Source organism: Molothrus ater, chromosome 5 (genome assembly GCF_012460135.2).
Source record: "Molothrus ater isolate BHLD 08-10-18 breed brown headed cowbird chromosome 5, BPBGC_Mater_1.1, whole genome shotgun sequence".
NCBI classification, from domain to species: Eukaryota; Metazoa; Chordata; class Aves; order Passeriformes; family Icteridae; genus Molothrus; species Molothrus ater.
Window position 1 is genome coordinate 15,327,787 of NC_050482.2, and position 23,386 is coordinate 15,351,172.

General features: G+C 37.3%; 1 protein-coding gene across 4 annotated transcripts in view; it reads left to right on the top strand.

Annotated features, from left to right (window-relative positions):
- KIF21A (kinesin family member 21A) overlaps positions 1 to 23,386 on the top strand; it is an 86,816-nt gene that overhangs the window by 32,358 nt on the left and 31,072 nt on the right. For 3 of the 4 annotated variants that reach the window (XM_036401815.2, XM_036401817.2, XM_054514800.1), the window contains exons 4-19: positions 1,912 to 2,061; positions 2,717 to 2,851; positions 5,967 to 6,134; positions 7,540 to 7,655; positions 11,633 to 11,828; positions 12,610 to 12,799; positions 13,405 to 13,468; positions 14,160 to 14,363; positions 17,717 to 17,755; positions 19,953 to 20,037; positions 20,210 to 20,327; positions 20,654 to 20,842; positions 21,770 to 21,969; positions 22,367 to 22,474; positions 22,963 to 23,031; positions 23,141 to 23,352. In XM_036401815.2, coding sequence (XP_036257708.1) covers positions 1,912 to 2,061; positions 2,717 to 2,851; positions 5,967 to 6,134; positions 7,540 to 7,655; positions 11,633 to 11,828; positions 12,610 to 12,799; positions 13,405 to 13,468; positions 14,160 to 14,363; positions 17,717 to 17,755; positions 19,953 to 20,037; positions 20,210 to 20,327; positions 20,654 to 20,842; positions 21,770 to 21,969; positions 22,367 to 22,474; positions 22,963 to 23,031; positions 23,141 to 23,352 — 2,243 coding nt within the window. The remainder of the gene's footprint in view (positions 1 to 1,911; positions 2,062 to 2,716; positions 2,852 to 5,966; positions 6,135 to 7,539; positions 7,656 to 11,632; positions 11,829 to 12,609; positions 12,800 to 13,404; positions 13,469 to 14,159; positions 14,364 to 17,716; positions 17,756 to 19,952; positions 20,038 to 20,209; positions 20,328 to 20,653; positions 20,843 to 21,769; positions 21,970 to 22,366; positions 22,475 to 22,962; positions 23,032 to 23,140; positions 23,353 to 23,386) is intronic. The other variant, XM_036401816.2, reaches the window with a different exon arrangement.

Here is a 23,386-nt window from a genome sequence, read left to right on the forward strand (position 1 = left end):
TCATTAGTTGGTCATTAAAAAACTAGTCATTAACAAGCTGGCATTAGTTTTGTATCAGTCTAGGTTTGTCGTTGCTACCCTTATGCAGAACCTTTTGTTGCTCTGGCTAATATTTGCCCAGAGAGAGTTGGCTTGAGCATGTGCTGTGGGAATGCTCCACTCTGTGCACCAGGGAGCTGCAGCTTTGCTTAGGCAGCTGCAACATGAGTAGCATAAGGAGCAGTAACCAGTGTGGTTTCTGAATTTATTGTGTTTTTTGACAAAACATTACAAATATGATTGAGTCCCAAAACACAGGGCAGTGATTAAATATTACGGTGAGAATGGTATGAAGAATTGCAGCCATTGCAGTGTATTTCAGCTGAAATGTACATACTGAAACATGTCTTGTTTATCTATTTAGAGAAAGGTTAAAGGATATATGTAATAATTTCTCCCTTAAAAAAAAGTCATTTTAGTTGGTAGTTTTTTTTCTTTCACTAAAACTTTCCAGAAGGAACTTTTTCTGCTTAGTTTGATATTATACACTATTCTTGTGTCAAAAAGTATCCTCTTCCTCCCATCCTGTCTACCATTAGAGCTGGGTTGCATAAACAATAATTTAGTCGTTGAGCAAGTTGAAACAAGATGGTATTTTTGGAATAACTTTGAAGTCTTACAGCTGGATAACTGTTGGGAACAGTGACTTCTGTTTGCTACTTTCTTGCCTTTCTTTAGTTGGCTGCAGTCTGCCTCCTTTAACTCCTTGCTTTCCTGCTTTTTCAAAAGACAAGCATATGCAGTCCCATCCAATTACAGGTGCATTATCAGGATCTGCTCCAAATTATGGCATCAGTTTGTTTGAATTTATGAAGGTAAAACTTTAGTAAGAAGATTGCTACATAGACTATCTATGCCTAATAATTAAATATAATTCCTTTTTTACTATGTAAAGGATTAAAAGCATCACATTCACAGATGCTGAGTTTTTTCTTCTCAGGGATGACTTTTTGCTTTTGAGAGGAGAAAGTCACTTAGTTTCAGTACTATGACAAAGTACCTTGTGTGAATACAGATCTGTTGTAGTGGTTCTTTGACTGTTGCCTAGGGATTTTGATCAGGAATTGAATTAGTCCTGGCTGAGCTTTGCTGACATGAATTAGTATAACTAAATTAGAGACACTTGATATGTTCCAGGGTACACAGGCAGAGACTTCAGCCATGAAATTCAGTGGGATAGTGTTTTTTTCTGGGTGGGTTGTCTGGATTTTTTTTCCCCTGATATCTTCAATCTAAACACTGCATAAAGTTGAGGATATTCTTATGGAGTACAAAAGCCCTGCTCAAGCAGCCATGCCATAGTATTTTTGGGCTGATGCTTGGTGTCTTTAAGAAGCAGCTTGCACAAAAACTATTATTATATGTCAAATTCCTTCCTGTCCAGGAAGATTTATCTAAATGAGAGCCATAGAAATATGAAGGTGTGAGAGAGGAGATGAGGAAAGGTGCAATGGCAGGGAGAGCAAGTGGAGTGAGTTGGAAGTGTTTGGGGCAGGGTGCAGCCAGCTGAATCCACAAAATAAAAGCCCAGGGTTAAATCTGAAGACAGCAGGTGCCTGCCACAGACACCACTCGTGTTTTGCTGGCACCAAATTCCTCCTCTTCCCTAGTCCCACCAAAGAATTTTATCTCAGATCTGGCAATGTGTAGGAATTTACGTGTCTTTGGGTGGCATAATAGAAAGTTGTGCAGGTCACCTAATTTGCAGCTGCTCTGTTACCTATTGTCCTTGTAAGTTTGGATGTTTCACATCTTTTGGGAGCTGAGACATTTGGATTTTTACAACTTTTGGTACGTGCCATGCACAGATTTGTTAGTCATTGGAGGAATTTCTGAAAATGATGTATTTTTTTGCCTTTTTCTTCTCCTCAGCTTTACAATGAAGAAATTCTTGATCTGTTTGATACCACACGTGATATTGATGCGAAGAATAAAAAATCAAATATTAAAATACATGAAGATTCAGCGGGAGGAATTTATACAGTGGGCGTTACAACCCGAACTGTGAATGGAGAATCTGAGGTGATAACTGGAAATAAATGACACTGTAACATGCCAAGTAGATTCTAAAAATGTCTGTATGCTTTGATGACTGTTTAAAAATAGAGGTCATGCTAGTTTATATCTGTCTCCTGGGCAATTAAAGTGTAAAAGCTAGCTAAAATTTTTATTTTCTTAATTCTTTTTAGACTTAAATCTGATATATTTGACACTAAGTGCATATGCCTTTCATTTAAAGCTAGGAACAGGTTTTTGTTCATAATATAGTTCTGCTGGGAGAATTTTGACATTATATTTAAATCTGATCTCCTGAATCTTATGTATGTTATTTTTTTATTTGAGAGGAAAGCATTGCATTTGGCTGATGTGAAATAAACACTATTCACGTATACTGCAAATCTGAATACAAATATTATTGTACTTTTTTTTGTACAGGTGATTGAAGATAGGTATGTTACTACTAGGGTACAGTAAAGAGGGGAATACAAAGATTTAAGTATTTTACAGAAATCACAAAAAATACTTTTAGTTTGCTTATTAAGGATCTTTGTCCTTGTGTTTTGGTTTTTTTTTTGCGTATAGGAACTGAATGCATAGCAAAGAGAGAAATTTTAGCCATAGAACATTTTTCCTTTAACCAGCAAAGGATGCAATGTGCTTGTTGCCTGTTTTCTAGATGATGCAGTGCTTGAAGCTGGGAGCTTTGTCTCGAACCACTGCCAGCACTCAGATGAACGTTCAGAGCTCACGGTCACACGCTATCTTCACCATACACTTGTGTCAGACCAGGGTCTGCCCCGCATTTAACGCCGTATGTACTTTTGCTGTTGGTAAACTTCTCTTTAGTAGCCATTTTTTCAAAATGGGGATAGTTTTGGCAGCCACTGCTATTTGAATTGGACTTAGTAAGGATGCTGTAGTCATCATAATGCTTGATGAATTTGCTAAGCATTATAATAATATGATTTAATCTGTGCATATGTAACCATCCTCTAGCCAGAGGCAACCATAAATTGCAGACTCTTACAGGAACCTACCTATTCTCCCATAGTGTTTTCTTCAGTATTTTGTTGTGACATACACAAGTGAGAAAGTTAAAATATAATTTGTCTTTAATTGGGAAAGCACGTTTAAGTGTCTTAGAAGTTAGTGGGTTTAAACTTACAGTCAGCTAACTGAAACTGCTTGGATATTTCAGATTAATTGTTGATATCCAGTAAGGTGCAAGTAGAAAAGCATTAAATTCTGAGGCTCAGTTATATATATTTTAAGTAGCTATATATTTGGGGTGCAGGTATTTTGTTAACTCTGTGCACCTGAATTCAAACTATGAATGAACATGGAGCTGTTATGTAGAATATTCTGCTTGTGACTGTTCAGCTATTAGTTGCCGTTGGGTGTATGTTGTAAAGGGGGGAGCTCTGAAGAAATCCACAATACTGAAAACTACAGTACCTTCAGGGGGACTTGAATAATTCTAAAGGTCTTTTGCATATAATTTTTAAATATTACATACTATCTGGCTAGCATCTGACTCATAATTATAACATTTTTAAGCATGTTGAACAGTGAATTGGATTTGCAGTGCTTTTTGGGAGGGTTGCTTTTATTTTTTAATACTACAAATAATCATTTACAGGCAAGATGAGGGTTCCTTCCTGATCCTTTGTGGTATGTAGACTTGCTTTATACACCTGCTAAAAACACTTCTTTCTGCTTTTCATGCTGAAACTGTGGATTTGGTGGTGTGGTCAGCTGTCTTCACTTGGGAGGGATTGGCATCACACTCCAAGCTCACACAGGGCACTTCAGTCACTGTGTGGTGACACTGTCTGCTTGGAAAGTTTTGTTGCAAACTGTCTACTGGAGACTGAGAAGTCCTGTGGGGGCCTGTTTCCTGCAGGCTGTTGGCACAGCAGTCCCCCAGTGCTGGTGCACTTGCAGCCTTCCCTGCCAGCTGAGCTGCCCCAGGGGACTGTTGCCTGGCTCTGCCTGTGTTTTTACAGAGGCTTGTGTTAGAGGAAGAGGTGGCCATCTTCTGCCTTATGTCAAACTGTTTTGTTTCAGCTTTTCTTGGGAGATACGCACAAGATAATCTGACTGTGGAACTGGCCATTTCTAAATCCTTAATTTTTTAAGACAACACCCTCTTCTTTCCCTGTATTGTTTAGGAGAGTAGAGGATAGGCCTGACACTGTCCTTTGAACGCTCCTGGAATCTAAATTAATACAAGCTATTATTGGGTGGCCAGGAGAGATGTAGCTCAAGTTTCTGCAGACAACAGTTTTGGGAGACCTTTGTTACTAGGGCAACGCGGTTTCTCCTTCTCGGGTGACAGCCGTGGCCGTGCCCCCTCTGTGCGGTGGCCCGTGCCCAGGGCTGGCAGGCAGCCAGGGCTGCAGTGCTCAGACAGGCTCCTGGGGCTCTCTGCACACCAGCCATGCTTCTGGGAAGTTTCTGGATGTGCATTTCACTTGCTAAATGAGGGAGAGTGAAAGGATGCATTAATCATGGCTCTGAGGGCTGGGAATAAGAGTGTGGCCCCCAGAGTGTAAACATCAAAAAAACAGAAATAATGATTGCTGGTCTTGTGGAGGTGGCACAGTTCCCATTCTCTTCTGTTACTGCTGCAAAAGGATGCATAAAGTATTTAACTACCATCAGAAGGGTTTGGTCTGCAGAGACCTGCATTACCCTTTGCAGTAGGGAAGGGAGCTGCAGGCTGGCTGGCCAAGGACATAAAGGTCACCGCAGAATACCTGAGGGTCTGTGTTTGGCTTTTTCATTAGACTTGGGTTTGTTTGTTTTTGTTTTTTAAGGCTTTTCTGAGTTTTCTATGCTTAATGTGATTAGAAATTCCTAATAAAGCTTGTCTGTTTGGGCTGTGAGAGTTTGTTATGAATCCAGTATATACTCAATACATGCTTATTATCTGACACCATGCCAAGTTAGTAGAAATTACCCTGCAATGGGTGTCTTACCAGTAAGGTCAAGAAGTGAGTGATTTAGGTTCTTTTCTAATTGAGTTACTTTCCTGACAATAAGTCTAACTACACTCAAAGTAAAATAGAAGTCTACAGTGAATGGTAGAATGAAACTAATTGACAGAAAAAAAGTTTGGGATTGTCTAATGAAAAAGGATAATTTTCCTGCTGTGCTTTGGGATGTGAAGTTGAAAGAGGCTGAGGCTGTGGTACCTGCCCCAGGGCAGTGTGTTCCTGGGCAGACTCCCTGCACTGACAGAGGCTTGCAGCAAGTGCCAGTCATACCTGGGGGAGCAAGGTGGAAGGGAGAAAGGAGCCTCTTCATTTTCCCTTGTTCCCTCTACTGTTCTTATTTGCTGGGGAAGTCAGAAGTGCTAGTGGAATATGGACTGCTAGGAGAAATGGTTTCCAACAATAGTTCCTAGTGTAAGTTGAAGAATCATCCCACAGGGAGCCTGGTGATGGGGTTTAGAGAGGTATAAAACCAAAATATCTTCAGCTATTTGGCAGGTTTATAAACTAGCTGGTTCTGGTGATTTTGTGGGATAATAATGTAATTAATTTTTTTTTTTTTTAAATCAGTTTCCTTTGACGACTGATTCAAGAGTGCATTTTAGGAGAGATACAAATGTGTTGCTGACCTTGCTGGAGACTTGTATATTTTAATAGGTGTTTCCCCTCATTTCTTCATCAAGAAGCAATGGTAGCTTGTATTTACAGTAATTTGTAATCACATGCATCTAGAGCTAGGTTTTCAAGAATGATGTGTTAGTACATACGATAAAAATGGAGATAGTATGTTTCAAAATACAGTTGTTATAAAACAAAGAGTAAGGAGATGGTCATAGTAAAGAGGTAGTATTGTAAATAATTGTTGATTGAACTTTGCAAATGTTAATGTGAAAGACCTCACCAAGCCTTGTGGGTTCTTCTTTGCTTCAGGATAATGCCACTGATAACAGGATAATATCTGAGTCTTCTGAGATGAACGAATATGAAACTCTTACTGCCAAGTTTCACTTTGTTGATCTGGCGGGATCTGAAAGGTTAAAGCGAACAGGAGCTACAGGAGAAAGGGCCAAGGAAGGCATTTCCATCAACTGTGGACTAGTAAGACTATACAACTATACAACATAATGTAAAACAAACCCAGGCAGGACACTTAGAAATGAAATGTATAGCTTATAGCTTAATTTTTTTGTCTGTGTACTGGTTATTTTTAATTAACTGTATTAAATGAAGTAATTTTTAAATTAACTGTATTTAATGTTTTTGTTAATGCTGAACTGCACTGAAAAGTAGAGCTGGTGATTATCAGTGGAGATTGTAGTTTCATGTCTTTGTTTTGTGCACCATGGCTATGTGAAGACTCTTTTAAAGTCTTTTAACTGTTTTAAAAAAGACACAGAAATACATGTCTGTTCTATATGTGAAAATGTATCTCGTTTTTTCTGGGCTATTGTGCAGTACCAGTTTTCTGGGATATTGTTCGATTAGAATTTTCTCAGTGATTCTCTTGCCATCATGACATTGGTTATTTTCTGTAGTTTTTCTGGTTATATTATATGGAAGAGAAAGAATATTCAGTTCAATTTCTTCATTGACATAAGCACAAAGCCAGCAGGATTTGGGTGATCTAGATGACATAGTTGTGTCCTAACAAAGAACACATAAAGTGCGTGAAGGTGAAAATCAGTGTGATGTAACTAATAGAAACTTTTATTTACAGTGAGGTCCAGCCCTCAGTTTTGTGGAAAAGATTGAAAGTGATTATTCTTCAAAGGGTGTGTGCAGTTCTTCATCTTCTGGTGGCAGCTGCAGCATTTCCAAAGCAAGACCTTGCAGTACAGGGCGCCACCTAAAGCAAAATCCTTCAGTTTGACTGAAGTGTGTGTGGTTCCACATAAAAATGATTTCACAGCTAAATGTTTAATTGTTTATAAACAAGCATTAGATCCTTTTAGTAATGGAACAGGATAGCTATGGACTACAAGCCTTCAATTTCAAGTCTTAAATGCTGAAATCATTATCAGACTTTTTTGCTTTATAACTGTAGAAGAACTAAATTCTGATGTTTTTTCCTTCATATAAATACCCCATATTTTATTCTAAATGCAGCATAAAGCAGATTGATAAAATTAATTTTAAAGAAATTATAGCTACTGTTAGAGGTAGAGATCAACTTTAATTGTCATCCGAAGCAAATATTTTTTAGATTAAGTAGTACCAACTTGAGTTTGTGACTGACATGAGATACTAATAGTGCATGTGAAAATGAATTGTGCTAAGCACTTTGGCACTTCCAGGTGCCAGACTGTAAGTCATCCAATGCACTGTTGATAACACAAGAATTCCTAAATGTAAAATACAGAAATCTTCAGAAATATTTTTATGCTACCTGTCATGAGTATATTAATTTTCTCACAATATGCTGACTCCAATTTATAGTGTTTTAATATAAAACTACACAGGAGCTGATTCTGACTTGTGTGTTATGTGATTTGGTGTTTTATAGCTTGCACTTGGCAATGTAATTAGTGCACTGGGAGATAAAAGCAAGAAGGCAACTCATGTACCATACAGAGATTCAAAGCTTACAAGGCTGCTTCAAGACTCTCTTGGGGGAAACAGGTATGAAAATTGGAACATTTTATGTATTTCATTGTGAATGAGCATGAATGAGAACATAATCTGCAGAAAGTAAAATGAATATTAAATGACAATAAAAGTCTTGTTCAAGGAAGATTCTGGAGATAAATTCTCGTGCAAATAATGCTGTCAATGGAAGAGAAAGATTTTAACAAGGATTTTTGTGTTATTCTTTCCAGTGCTATTGTTATTTTACTTGACATGAAGCTTCAGGTTACTTAGAAGTTACCATTTTCAGGCAAATTCTTCCCATGAAAATATCTGTAGATTGTAGATAGTACAAATGGTAGATGTAGATTTTGTTTACAGCATATTTTAAAGCTGTGATGAGTTTCTCCCTTAGAGGTTGTTTTTTTTTTTTTTTTTTTGTTGTTGTCCTTGCTTTATTCTTTAAATGTCAGTGAATTGTTTGCTCTGACTGCCATGCACAGGAGCTTGGAGTCAGTTTACCACCCACAGTCACTTCCATCTTTTTAAAGATTATGTATCTCAGCCTATGATGCACCTGTTCAATTACCTGATGCTGGATTGCAGCCTAATAAAAACAAAGTAGTCTTTCACCAGGGTTTGTATACATTCTGAGCATACAGTGAAGGGAAGCTTTGACCTCTGAAGGCTTTATATAAGCAAATATTAACAAATTTATTAAAATAAGTCAGATTTTGTTTTTGTAATGCTAACATGTACAAATATAAGAGGGACCAAAGCTGAGTATATTTTAGTAAGGTAATATTCTTGGTTTTTTATGTGATTCAATACACCTGGCTCCTGTGTCTGGGAGGGTAGGAAGTTTTTACCCAAAGGAGTAGGGAGAAGGGGAGGAAAATTCTCAAACTGTTGTGATGCTCTTCAGAGAGTTATAGCTTTAGTAACAAGCTGAAGCGCTGCAGTGTGAGAGAAAGAGCCTGAACAACAAGTAAAATAAGGGCTAGAAACTTTCAAAAGTGCAAAAGGGAGGAAGAAACTCCAGAAATACAAACAAATCAGCAGAAATCCAACAGCATAGTTCTGCTAAGCTCTCTGTAAATAAATGCAAAAAGCACTTAATTAATTTTTTTATTAAATACACCAGCTACTGAGCATGTTTTTTTCAAACTCTTCTAAAATCGGCCTTTTGTAGAAATACTATTTTGACTCTGAAATATTTTCGCGTCCGACAGCTCCACGGCTCCCCCCCGTGTTCTTCAGGAGCAGTCCCGGAGTTTATTAAGCGTGCGAGGGGGTGGCTGCCGAGCCCCGCACGGACACTCCCTCCCTGCCCCGGGAGACAATCACAAGGGAGAAAAGTCAGGGTTTGACATAAGGACACTTTGTTAGCTAAAGCAAAGTCGCATATGCACGCAAAGCAAAGGAAATCATTCACTCCCCATGGGCTGGCAGGTGTTCAGCCATTCCCAGGAAAGCAGGTCTCAGACCCTCATGCCTTACAGTGACTTGGGAAGACAAATGCTGTCACTCTGGATATCCCCCCTTTTGTCTCATTACCCCAGCTTCATGTGCTGAGCACGATTCCATGTGGGATGGAATATCCCTTGGGTCAGGTGGGCTCAGCTGTCTTGGCTGTGTCCCCTCCCAGCCCCTTGTGCACCCACTGGTGGGGCAGCCTGAGGAGCAGAAAAGGCCCTGACTCTGTGAAAGCCCTGCTCAGCAGCAGCTCAAACATATCTGCATCGTGGACCCATAGCAGGTGTTTCCAGCACAAATCCAAACCAACTGCTGTGAAGAAAATGAACTCTATCCCAGCCAAAACCAGCACAAATGTGCAGATGGCAAATGCTGCCCCAGAATGTTTGTAATAGTACTTGTATGTATTCCTTCTGTCTTTTTTCTGATTGATGAGTCTTGTGTGGATGCCTTCCTTCCCCCCAGTTTTTTGTAAGTGACATATATGCAGAGACATCTCAAATCAGCATGTTGCTGTTAAGGAAGATTTTTTTCATATATATTTATATATAAAATCCTCACATTTTTAATGGTTTCTTGTCTGGGCTTTGGCAATCAAAATACTTTGGAAAGCTAAATTTTAGCAAATATTGCAGTTTTTTTCTTCTGGACAATCAGATTTAGATTTCTTTATGCCTTTTCTGTAGCCCTCCAACTTCCACTCTAGGTATAACCGTCCACATTATTGTTTCTCTCTTAACAAATACTTACAGAAATTTACTAGTAAGGATTTGGATTAGGTTGTAGTAAATCCTGAGTTAACAGTGATGAAAACATTGTATCACTGTACTATTCTGACAATAATCCTTATTTTAAGTATAATGCTGTAACAGTTCTGAAGCAGCACTTAAATATTAATGTTTCTTGAATTATTAAAATAAAAATATGGAGCATTGGTGTTATAAAGGGGATGTTAAATGTATAATATGAAAAATTAAAACCTTCCTAACTTCAGGAGCAGGGGGAGCGATTTAAAGAATGGTGACATAAAGGAGGTAGAACAGCGTCAAAAAACCCTGGTCCATTTTACAGTTCAGATAGAAAACTGGAGTTCAAGTTGAGCACAAGGCAGAACCAGTCTTCTGAGATTTAGAAAAGTAAGCACATTCTCAATGTCAGGATTAAAAAATTTGTTCCCAATCTTGCATGGCCTTATCTTGAGGACTAAAGAGTTTGGAGAACTGGCACAAAGATACAGGTGAGGACTGAGGAAGAGTTTCTGAAAGTGAATATTTTTTGGTAGACCCAGGCTAGTTACTCTTTCTAGCTTAGCTTCCCAGTGTGTATGGTGAATATGATTGTTTGCCTCACAGAGTTGTTGCAGGGATTCATTTGTTTGTTTTAGTCTGAAATTATAGAAAGTGAAGATCAGAATCCAGCCTGCCTGATGCAGATAACGCTCCTTTGCCCCAGAGACAGTTCACTCTTCCTAACTTAACTATCCAAGTTGTGACATACAATGGAGAAGCAAATTCCTTTAAAACTTGCAGGAGTGTACTCAATCCATCAAATGCAGGTGTTTTGCCCTTTTTGTTGAGAATTTAGGCAATGTATGCAACTTCAGAGTGATCTGCAGCTGGAATTCTGGTTCAGACCTTCTAGGCTGCTTTTACCTGACATGAAATGAGTGTGCTCGAGGAACTGAGGAAGGAACCTGTTGAATGATGGTTGGACTGAAAATGATTTTGGTTTTTTTTCTGCATTTGTCCTACTGATTCCTGCTGGTCTATCTGCTTTATCTTTCATTGGGAGCACGGAATGTGTTCTCATCCTGCAACAATATCCCGTGATGGGGTGGCTAGGGGATGTTGTAGGAAGCTGAAAGAAGCATGGTTGTTCATAGCCGTCTTGGGCCCAGAGCTCTGGTCCTGCTGCTTTTTGTTGCAGAAAGTTGCTCTAGGCAGTAGTGTTATGAAATGTATACAAATACAGTTATAGACACAGAGTGCTAAGGGTAAGCCCTAGTTTTGGGCTTCTGTTGGAGAACAGGAGGTAATTTGCAGGTGGAGAACTCGCCAGTTTGGAATAGATAGAGAACAGGTGCATTAGACATGTCTGGACAGGTAAGATGAGCATTTGGGCATCTTTCAGATGAAGTAGCTAAGCAACTCAGGGATCAGTCCTGACAGCTGCATGATCCAAATCACTGTTGAGGAATTTAGGTTGACTATAAATTCCTTAATCTAAGTTTATGTATGATTAGGCAAACTGATTGTAATTTGAGAAACATTTCTGGAAACACTCATTAATTGCTTTTACAATTTCATGTGTGGAACAAGTAATGATCTAGGATCTCCTACCCTAGGGAGATAAAAGACATAGCACCTGTAGCACCGGCTGACCTTTGTGGTTCATGGTTTGGAGTGAGCTAGAAATATTTTCACAAAAAATATAAAGTCAAGTAAAATACTATGAAGCTGCTACTCTTGTTTCACCTTGTGCCTGAGGACCTGTTAGCTGCTCTCTGCTCTTTTTCCCCTTGGTGTCTGATGCTGACCTGTGTTTCTGGCTTGCAGTCAAACGCTCATGATAGCGTGTGTGAGCCCTTCAGATCGAGACTTCATGGAAACTTTGAACACATTGAAGTACGCCAACCGGGCACGGAACATCAAGAACAAGGTGATGGTTAATCAGGACAGGGCCAGCCAACAAATAAATGCTTTGCGCAGTGAGATTGCACGGCTACAGATGGAGCTCATGGAATACAAAACTGTAAGTCTGTCCTCTTAGGATTTCTTCTGCTTTAAAATGCTTATAATTCCACAGTTGTTTTTTTTCCCCTGTTGACTATTTCCACTTCATATGCTAAAAACTTTGGAAAAGCAGCCCTGACATAAACAACACTTAATTCCAGTGATTACCAGATATTTTTAGAAAATGTAGATCGTATCCCCAAAAAAAGAGATGTCAGCAAATGTCAGTGATAATTACTGATGATGCATGCTGTTTGCTTTTTGAAAGGCAATGAGAGAGTCACTTCCAAATCAAAAATGACCAAATCACAACTTAGATTGATGCATAAGTGAATGTGTACAGTTACTGTGTATTGCTTTTGGAAACTTCCTAGATGGCTAAAACAGTTCGTTTTAAAAATCTAGTCTCACGTATATAAGACAAATACTCATGCCTGTTTCTTCCTGAATTTTATTCAGTGTTTTGAGCAATAAAGGTCATAACCAAACAGGATCACCTTTTGCTCTTGAGCTACTGTTCTGATTTGATAAAGAGTTATCTTCTCATTTTTTAACCTCTTCAAGAACTTGTATTTCAGACTAAAGGGAATTACATGAAACCCAGATGCTAAGGTGTTGGCCCAGACATCAGTCTTTTGAAAACTATTCCTTTATCATTGTTTTAAACTCTTTGAGGGATTGTCTTGTGCTACGAATGTCTGCTTGGAATTCTAAGTTATGTGTGGATTGCATTTACTAACTTAGAATTTTAAGTGTAGGTCAGCCTTGACTAGTAATAAAATATTTTTACTTTCTTGAAGGGTAAAAGGATTATAGATGAAGAAGGCGTTGAAAGCATCAATGACATGTTCCATGAGAATGCAATGCTGCAAACAGAAAACAACAACCTGCGTGTTAGAATTAAAGCAATGCAAGAGACTATTGATGCTCTTAGAGCCAGAATAACACAGCTTATGAGTGATCAGGCCAACCAAGTGCTAGCCAGGACAGGTATGCTGTGAATGTGCAGAAACTGCTTCATAAATTCATGAACTTTCATTGTATTTCCTTGCTTCATTGATCCCTTGAAATAAAATGATGCCTTTATATTAGCAATGTAGGACCTGCTTTGGCAGGGATAGGCCCCCATATGATTATTTCTTCTGTTTCTGGAGTCTTTTTTTAATAATAGGAATAGTTTGGTACTCTGATTTGACCATCCATTTAGAAATGTGAACAAGAGGAAACATGAAATAATGTTTTTGAATAGGAATTATTTGTATGCTTAGCCCCTGTGGTGGTTTAACAACCAGACCAAGTTAATTTGACTCCAAATTAAACTCCAGATAAGTAATTTTGATTTAAGCATTGTTAAAATGCACTAATATGGAAAACAAGTTACGTATGATGATCACATGAGAGAGGAACAAAAAATGTAACTCAATTTAAGAAGAAAAGCTACTTTACAAATAAGTTAAGATTTACATGTGTAGCCCATGTAACTGTTTCCCTTTGCTGGTACCTTGTGCCTAGTAGCTATATTCAGATATTTATACTGTTACCACCCTTTCTCAATGTTTCCCTTCCCTCATTCCCCTTTTCCCTCTCTTTCAAAGGGGAAGGAAATGAAGAAATTAGCAACATGATTCATAACTATATCAAGGAAATTGAAGATCTCAGGTATTTGCATTATATGTGTTCAGACAATTTTTATTGAAAAAATAATAGAAGTGTTAGCAATACTTCAGCTGTTTTCCTATGTGGGGATTACTTTAGGAGAGTGGTCTTTAGTAGAGCTTCTAAGACCATCTGCTGTTGCTCTTGGACACAAAAATGTAAAATGTTAGAGATCAAACTGACAATAGAAATGAGAGTAGAATGTTGCCTAAATTATGGTGATAACTTAATATTGTTGCACCAAGGACAGTAAAACTTAGAACGATTCTTTTATACCTTTATAACCTCATATAAAAATGACAGCACTGAGAAATTACTTGTTTAAAAAATTTTTTTTTAAAGAAGTACTTCCTTTTAAAATTCAAAAACTCTTAAATATGTTAGATGCTTTTATCTGTGTCTTAGATATGTACCATGCAAAAAATTATTGGGCCTATTCTCAGTTTACATTTAGAGCTTTTGTGTAGTTTTCATATACTATCTATATTCATAAAGCATGTGTGTGTATATATATATATGGAAATTAAAGGAATTTACTACATTGTATTTTTTAGACTTCACCTTGTTTTCTAGTTTCTTTTTAGACAGAATGAAGTGCATTGAAGTTACAGAGGCAAAAGAGTGTGCACCTCATGTACTGGAAAGAGTTGTAATTAATGGTCTACAATTCTTCCTTGTTTTGTTTCTTATTAAGAGCAAAATTATTAGAAAGTGAAGCAGTGAATGAAAATCTTCGGCGCAGCTTGTCAAGAGCCTCATCGAGAGCCACGTACTTTGGTGGACCATCAGCATTTTCTGCTTCTGTGCTTTCCTCAGAGAAAGAGACAATGGAAATTCTAGATATAGCCAAGAAAGATCTAGAAAAGCTGAAAAAAAAAGAAAGGAAAAAGAAAAAGAGGTGGTGTATGAATTATGATGCTATTTGTTTTCTCTTTCTTAGTAAAAAGGCCTATTTTTTTAATTACTGAGACTTAAAAAGGCTTTTTGTGTGGGTTTGGACCCTAAACTGCTATTCCTTCAAACCCTTTTACATGCTGAAATGACAGTTTTTTCTTTTGCATCTTTTCTTCCAGTGAAGTGTGCAGTACCTGTAGATTGAGTGTCTCCTTTGTAATGAACTTTTCTATGTAATTATACACAATGATAAAAGCACAGGTGCTCTCTCTAAATTTTGATGTTTTTAAAAATTTCTTTTAAAATGCACCTGAAATTTAAGAGAAGTTTAAAAAACTTATACATTTCTTATGTAAAAACTGAAACAGCTTTCTGAAGAAGAGATATTCTGAATAGCTGGGGATTCTTTGGTAGCTGTTGAAATGGCTTCTTTTGCTTTATCTTTTGCTTCTATGAATGTTTTTTAATTTGAGGTTTCCTAACTCTCTGCAACATCCTGCTTTGCTGGTTTTTTTTGCAGTCCAACTTCTCATCTACTAAAATCCTCATAGAAATTGACAGATAGCAGTTAGCACAGCAAGGCGTTGTGTACTCAGAGACTTTGCATCCATTAGAAATCTCTCAGTTTTAGTTGAAATTTTCCATGCTTCTAATCTGTTACTCTTTTTGATAATGGTCCTTCAGACTTCTACAAGTTCAAAGTAAAGCAATAACAGTTTAAGCTTGAAAAAGTCAAAGTATAAAGTAGATGAGGATCAGTCATATCTTTAATTTTAGGTCCTGTATCTATAAATCCATTCACCACACAAATGTCTGATGCATTTAGAGAACAGTCATTTTAAGTACAACTAGATTCTTTGCATATATCATTTTTCAGGAAACTCAAGACTTTTAGGGGGATTGTGATAGATTTTGTCTCATTTTTATAGGAACTTGAGGGTAAGATGGAAGTATTAAATAAAATCAGCAGAATGTTCTGTCCTCTCTTCAGCCAAGCATTTCAGTATGCCCTTTAACTGTAAATGCAGGAACAAAGATATTTGATTTTGTATTTTTTAACACATTTTAAAAGCAAGCATGCGTTTAACTGCATGCTTAGATAGAGCCTCAGTTGTTAGGTTGTGGTTTTGTGGTTTGTTTTGTTTTGTTTTTTTTTTTGAAAGCCAGTCATACTTTCTCACACCAAGAAAATAATATTGTGATGGGATGGCCAAGTAGTCTGATCCGAAAGTAGGGACTACTTAGCATAAATTGTTTTTGAGGTCAGTTTTTAATCCTAGCATTATAGAATTAGAGAGCTGTAGAAAAATAAAGTTGAAAGTGGCCTCTTGATGGCTTCATCTTAAAGTGGACCTTGTGTTCTATAAATTGGGGTCATACTCTTCAAAGTGCTGCTAAGATTTGAATCTAACTACTGGCCTATCTGCAGAGTGCTTTGTAATAAATACTTAGAAATTTCTAAGGTGCATGTGTTGGGAGGAAAATTCCTTAGATGCTGAGAAATGTTAGAATTTAAAGGGATTATACACTGTCATTCTTGCTATCTGCAGAGTGCTTCTGTCCAATTAGTGAAAAGTCTGTGTTAAGGCTATATCACGGAAATAATTAAAATAAAATAATTTTAATAAATTTCAATATTAATTGAACAATTAATGACAATAATAATAATTTTAATAAATTTCAATATTAACTGAACAATTAATAACAATTCCTGAAATTTCAATTTTAATAAAATTGAAATTTCAGGAATTGGCAGTGTGCACATTAATATAATGCACAAGATACTTTGCCATGCAGTTTGATGGGGATTCTTTGTTATAATTCTGTCTTCTGTAGGCACTTAGTTACATTTATTCTACTATTTCTCTTTAGTGTCGCCCTTCCTTTCAAGTTGTCTAACTAGCATTTTTCCATTAAAATGGGGTTGGTAAGCCTGGCTACTAGTTCTGCCCCATCTGCTGCCTTTCTTGGTCTTTTGTTTCCTGGGTATGACAGTATGACAAAAGGTGCATAATTTTAAATACATACAACTTATTTAAATTGCTGTGAGGTAGCCTGAAGGTCTAAGAGCAAGGTTCTGAATGAGCAGCAGGTCTGTAGTGTTAAATATCTGTAGCTTTAATAAGCACCTGTCATGAAGTTTATTTGAAACAGTTTACACAGTTTACTGCAGTTTACACAGCAGTAATATTTTGCCTACTGTTTGGAGTATCCCACAGTGTGACTTAATGTGATTTACCCACTAGAAGGCCTTGAGCAAATCTTCCACATTGCTTTCAGTGGTTAGTTAACCCTGTACCATACCTGGTAACCATTTCTGACTGTTTTCTTTTGACTCCCCTAACCTTAAACTAGTGATGAAAGTTACTAATGGGGTTCAGCTTGCTAGCTCCTAGCTAACACCAAAGGAAGGTGGTAGGCAGCTTAAAGTGAAAAGGTAGTAAAAGCTCTTGCTTAAAACTTTGTCATAATGGGAAATGAGGAATTTCAGTAGTTGATGAATTTTAAGCCATCTCTATTCTTATATATGTCATACAGACTTTTTTTACTGATAAATCCACGTTTATTCAAGAGGAAAAAGTGCAGACAGAATACTAACAGTTTTTCCATCTCATTGCTTCTGGTGCATGTTTTTTTTTAATTTATTAAAAAATAACAAGAAATTATTCACATGTACTTTCTGAATCCCAGAAAAATAAGCTGCAGTTTTCTACTTTTTATTTAAAAACATACAACAAAACCCAAACAAAAACATGAATGCAGTTTGAAGATTTTTTTGTATTGATTATATTCAGAATATATTATTTAGAATATTAATAAGGTAATGATTAAAAAGTTTTCTTTTTCCTACTTTATATTACAATATGTTATCAGCATATATAAAACTAGTGCATTGTTTTTTTTTCCTGATATGTTCCTGAGAATATATGACTTTGGGTCTGTGGGAGTATTTGCAATTTTCAGTATTTTACCAGCCAGTTTTAAGTGGAGAAAGAGGAGAAATCTTTTTCTAGAATTTTCTAGATATTTTCTTAATACATTATTAGAAATAATTTGCAAAGTTAAATATATTGTCTAAAATTTCTTCCTTAGTGTAACTTGAATTTACTTGTTATCAGTGGCAAATTAGTTAACCTACACATGCTTCTTTTTTGTTTTCTGTTTACTTTCCAACTGTCCAGGATGTATTGCCTTTTTACTACTTGTTGTCTCTTGATGGTATCTTTTAAAATTTCATTTTAATCTCCGCAAGCTCATATATATCATTTTTTTACCTTCTTATCACTTTTGCTTTTCACTGTCTGGTTTGTCCTTCATTGGCTTGGCCTTCCAATACTGTACCTCGTGCTTTTGAAGGCTACAGAAACTTGAGGAAAGCAGTCAAGAAGAAAGAAGGTTGGAATATTTCCCAGGTTTTTAATTACCTGTCATTTCAATTAACTGGTTGTCATACATGAAAAGAAGTTGGGTAGATTCAGAGGTACTGCAGGAGTAGTTAATTTTCAGGATTCTTTCTGGGTTTTCACTTCCAGCTAGTGCTTTAACTGGAAGAAATCTCTCTTGTGGAATTGAGGTTGACTCTGGAGTTACACAGGGTTGAGCAAGCTTTTTTGTGGAGGTGGCACCTTTGGGAATTAGTTTTTTTCTTTCTTGCATGGCCTAAGTGAAATGAAAGGCAGGAGGAAGGTGCAGTAGCACATATAGTATGAAATGTCTAGCAGGCAGTATATGACAATAATAATTTTGGCATGTGAGATCAGGAGTGTCTTGGACCATCACAGCTCAGTCAAGTCTCCTGCTTTGGTGTCTGAAAACATGTGACGAAAGCCTTGATCATTCCTCCCATTCTGTTTCAGCCAAACCAGTCGATGAATAGTCATTCACAGACAGCAGTTAAGCTGAGGGCTCTAAAAAGAGAACTATATTATGATTAAAAGTGAAACTAAAGGAGTTTTTATTTTTCTGCTGTCTATTTTGATTCAAATAAAACACCCACTGAATTGATGCAGCTGCTGTGAATCCACAGACCAGTAGCACACACATTAAGCAGTACAGTTCTATGTGGGAGAACTGCTGGCTCTCCTTCTTCTGTCTCTCTCCCCTTTGTTAGGCAGAACACAAATTCTCTGTAGTGGTTAGTTCTGTACTGAGTGGAAGGGAAACTGGGGGTTTGTCTCAATTTGCATGAGGATTGCAGCTAAGATCCATTATCCTTTCAGCTTAATAACCTGTTCTGGTTTGAGGGAGATGAGAATCTGTGGAAATGAGAATGTGTGACACAGTGTTCCCTGTCAGGCATTTTTTGTGTACAAATCTGGTTAGATTTTTAAATTCCAGCATCCCCAGCTGCTGCATGGATTCAGATGATCCAAACAAAAGCTTTTGCTTTGTGCGTGGTCAGCTCATAACTGGTAATGACTGGGGCAGAAGGGAATCAGTTAGCATTGAACAGATTAAAAAGTAATACAACAGAAAATCACATGTACACAGCACTATGCTACTCAACAGGCACTTTTTAGATTCAAGCTCTGTTTTAAAGGTGTCACTTACCAAATCATAGTGTCTCAAGTCTACTGTATATTTCTTGTCCCTGCACTGAGTATTGGATTTGCCCCAAGAGTTTGATCTTGAATCTGAGCTCCTCTTGGTATCAGTGGAGGAAGATGTGCATTTCTAGTTTCTGTGCCTGATCAGTGACAGCACAACTTGCCAAACTTTTATTCAGCTGATGTTAGTTGAGGTGGATTCCACACTATGCAGTCCTACCCACATTTTTTCATTAGTACCCCCTATGGTGTCTGGCCCTGTTCTGTCATAACTTGCCATCCATTAGAACTTTGGATTTTGTATATGTAGCACTAGAGGGACTGATACCTGGTCTGGGAAAATTTGCAGAGTGCCACTGATTTTTTTTGTTTTCTATTTGCATGTGATGTCTTAAATGTGCACTTAAAAATGTTAAAACTTGCCCTAATGAGTAATACACCAAACATTTGGAACTAAACAAAACAAAAAAAACCCCTGCTGTAAACCCTATTTATTGTTGTATCAGTGACTGTTTTGAGCATTCCTTTTATGTCAAAGTAGATAACTAATCAAAAGCGTGGTTATAGTACAATAAATTAGGATATTGTTTAAGGTTTATACATAATATTAAGACTATTCTAAGTAGAGTAGGCTCTGTTATAGCTTGAAAGTGTAGGAATACCTGTAATGTATGTTGTACTTGCACACAATGTTATTTTATTGTTTTGTAAAAGCTACTCTGGGTACACTGCAACTTCCATGCCAAAATGAGTACTGCTGTAGTATATGGAGATGTATATTCTGATTGTCCCAGTTGTGCAGTATGCTGGAACAATGTGCTAATCATTACTATTACCTTGCAAACCAAGATTAAGAGTAATTGGACATTATTTTATTATCTGCAGAGTTTGGAAGTTGTGTTTTACCCATGCCCAACCCCTTTACATTTTTCTAACTACACTTTGTTTTTCATCTTTATTTGGAATTACACCTTTGGGTGTTTGGGGGATGGGAAACAACCTGCCATTTCAGTTTGTGAATAATTTGTGTCTGCCTCTTCTACTAGTGTTAAGGAGGATAACACAGATAATGAGCAGGAGAAAAGAGATGAAAAAGGCACTTCAGAGAGAGAGAATAATGAATTGGAAGGAGTAAGTATTTAGAAGAATTTGTTTATTTGTTCATTGTCTGTTTAAAGATTTACAAGGTTATAGAAAGAAAATTAGGAATGTGCTAGGTAAATACTGCAGCTTCACAGTGATAGTCAAAAATTATTGAGGCATGGAAAAGTGTGGAGTGCTTTAATGTCTGTATGTTTTGTAGGAGGAAATTCAGGAAGTCAGTGATCATGATGATGAAGAAGAGGAAGATGATGAGGATGAAGATGATATGGAAGTTGTTGAAAGCTCAGATGAATCAGATTCTGACTCTGATGAAAAAGGTGATGTCAGTACAATATTCTGTAGAGTTTTGCAAATAATATCTGTCAAACCTCAGATCTTGGTAGGCAATAAAGTATGTTGTCAACTGGCTGTCTGAAGAGTATGTTCTGTGAGTTATTTTTTTGGTTATGCTGCTAAAACATGTAATAGACAGCTGATCGAGTGTTCCTGTATGGGTTTTGAAATTGACCAGAGGCCAGGTTCATTGTGATTTGTGTGGAATCCTCCCATGCACAATATGTATTTACAGTGACCTTAAGATTGCAGGGTTTATCTGTGTTCACGTGGTCCTTGCTTTACTTTAACAGAAATCTTTCTATTTTAGAAAATTATCAAGCTGACTTGGCAAATATCACCTGTGAAATAGCCATTAAGCAGAAACTGATAGATGAGCTAGAAAACAGCCAGCGAAGGTTGCAAACACTGAAAAAACAGTATGAAGAGAAACTAATGATGCTACAACATAAAATTCGAGATACTCAGCTTGAAAGAGATCAGGTTCTTCAAAACTTGGGTAAGAAGTACAAAATCATTGATCTTGTACAAGCTGTTGAAGTTGAACCATTTTCTACTTCTCTCATTTTCTTTTTCAAATTTGATGAGAAATTGCAGAAGACAGAAGTATGGTTTGTACCCATAATGCCAGTGAATGATTCTTTAATCATTCTAGTTTCTATCAGAATTGAGAGAAGAATTTTTTTGAAATGTATTGCTACTGACAGGTATTTGATTTGGGTGAATAAGCGTTTTCAGTTTTCTAAGAGCTCTCATAATCCTGGAGATAGAACACAAAAAAAACCGTTAAATCAGGAACTTTCTTCCCCACTTTCTTTTATTTGCATGAGAATAAGAACAAGGAACAGTGAAACACAGCTTTTAGAGTTGTTTACTGACCAAACCTTTTTGAATATGTATTAGTATTGAGATGGCAAACTACCTATGACTCCAGAGTACCAAGTCACAAGTAACTGCACTTTGGGAGTGCTTTGGAAAACATTTTGTTTGTTTTTCTTTTTTAAACATATATATGCTTTATGGTTATATAGTGTCTAAGCTGTTTGCTGTTCCCCTGTTATTCCTTAGACCTTCCCCATTGATCAGTGTCAGAAGAGAAATACTAGGCTTGATGGCTTTTAGGAGTGTTGTTATATTCCTGTGCACATATGTGTGAATGTGTGTATTTGTGCTTTCAGGTGCTCAGATTAGTTACAAAGAAATCAGAGGAAAGTATTAATAGTTGATCTCTTACCCCAGAATGCATACAAGGTGGAAAGTTCAAAGCAGTGCAGGTGGCAAGAACTAGAGAGAAATTAGGTTGTTTTCAAGGTATTGCAGAGCAATGCTATAGCAGTGCTAGAGCAGAGGAGGTAGTTATCTGCTGTGGCTGGCAAATTAGAAGTACCCTGAACAAAAGCAGATTAAGAATTCCCTTTTACTCTAGGTTCTGTAGAGACCTATTCAGAAGAAAAGGCAAAAAAAATCAAGTCAGAATATGAAAAGAAACTCCAAGCCATGAATAAAGAACTGCAGAGACTTCAAACAGCGCAAAAGGAACATGCACGTTTGCTTAAAAATCAGTCTCAATATGAAAAGCAGCTGAAGAAACTGCAGCAGGAGGTGACAGAGATGAAGAAAACCAAGGTATATTTCAGTAAATGGAAGTGTTGAACAATGAATGTTTACTGAAAATTAGGTTGAAATCTCCTGTGCATCCATCTATCTGATAACTCTGTTCTTGCTGTTATCTGCTTGAAAGTCTGAAAATAGAAGAGATGCAAGCATCAGGCTGTTCCTGGGGGAGAGGGGCAGCTTTTAGGTTTAATGAACAGAAATTAAGGTATCAAACATGCATCAACTTGCACAGCTTATTAGCTGTTATTCAGCACTGAGTGAAGACGACATTAGATGGAAGACGTAAATGGCTAAAAGTATGTAATATAGTGGAAAATGGGAGTTTGAAGAGAAAACTCTCTATGGTTGGGGGCAGGGAGCAGCACTTGAGTGTGAACACCTTTTCTAAGTGATGACTTCTTTACAGGTTCGCTTGATGAAACAAATGAAAGAAGAGCAGGAGAAAGCTAGAATGACTGAATCTAGAAGAAACAGAGAGATTGCACAGCTTAAAAAGGAGCAACGCAAACGAGAGGTGATTTGAAGATAAAGAACTTTCATTTGGAATAAGCACATGTCATTATGATGTGCCTCTGTTTGCAGGCACACACTGTGTATGTGCATTTACTGAGGCAGGCACGTACCTGTGTATTTTCAGCATGAAAATGCACAAAATTTGGTTTCACTTCCATGCAAACACAGTTCCTAGCTTCAGGTGATAAGTCTTCTATGTCTTGTTGTACTTATTGAGTACGTATATCAATGTTATCAGTGAATTAGTGATTAGTGAATCTTCACAAAGTTGTTCACATGGAATTACTGGTTTTGATAGAATTGACAGTGAAACATTTGGTTTTGTTCTGCACTAGGAAGATCAAAAAAACAATCATGACTTGAGTCTTCATGTCACAGCAATTTTGCAGATTTGTATTAATGTGTAGAGGTCTATTTTTTTGTTTCTACAATGCAGTCCTTGTGAGAGGGAATGGAAAAAATATCGTGCCATTTCTATTTTTTTCACAGCATCAGCTCAAGCTTCTGGAAGCTCAGAAAAGAAACCAAGAAGTTATCTTACGTCGCAAAACTGAAGAGGTACTGTGGTAAAACAGCAATGCATCTTTGAAAACAGAATGATGTTGTATTGCTGAAACTTAGAACTCAGTTTTGGGAGAGTTACTCGTGTCTTTGCACCGTGTTTCAGGTCACAGCCCTTCGTCGGCAAGTCAGGCCTCTGTCTGATAAAGTGGCAGGAAAAGTGAGTCGGAAGCTGAGCCTGCCTGAGCATTCCATGCAAGAATCAAGTTCTAGTTTGTCAGGAGAGCATGATGGCTCCAGAACAGCAGCACAGCAGAAGATGAGAATTCCTGTTGCAAGGGTTCAAGCATTATCTGTAACTGCAACAAATGGAACAGGGTAAGGGTTAAAACTTTTTAGGACTCTCTTACAA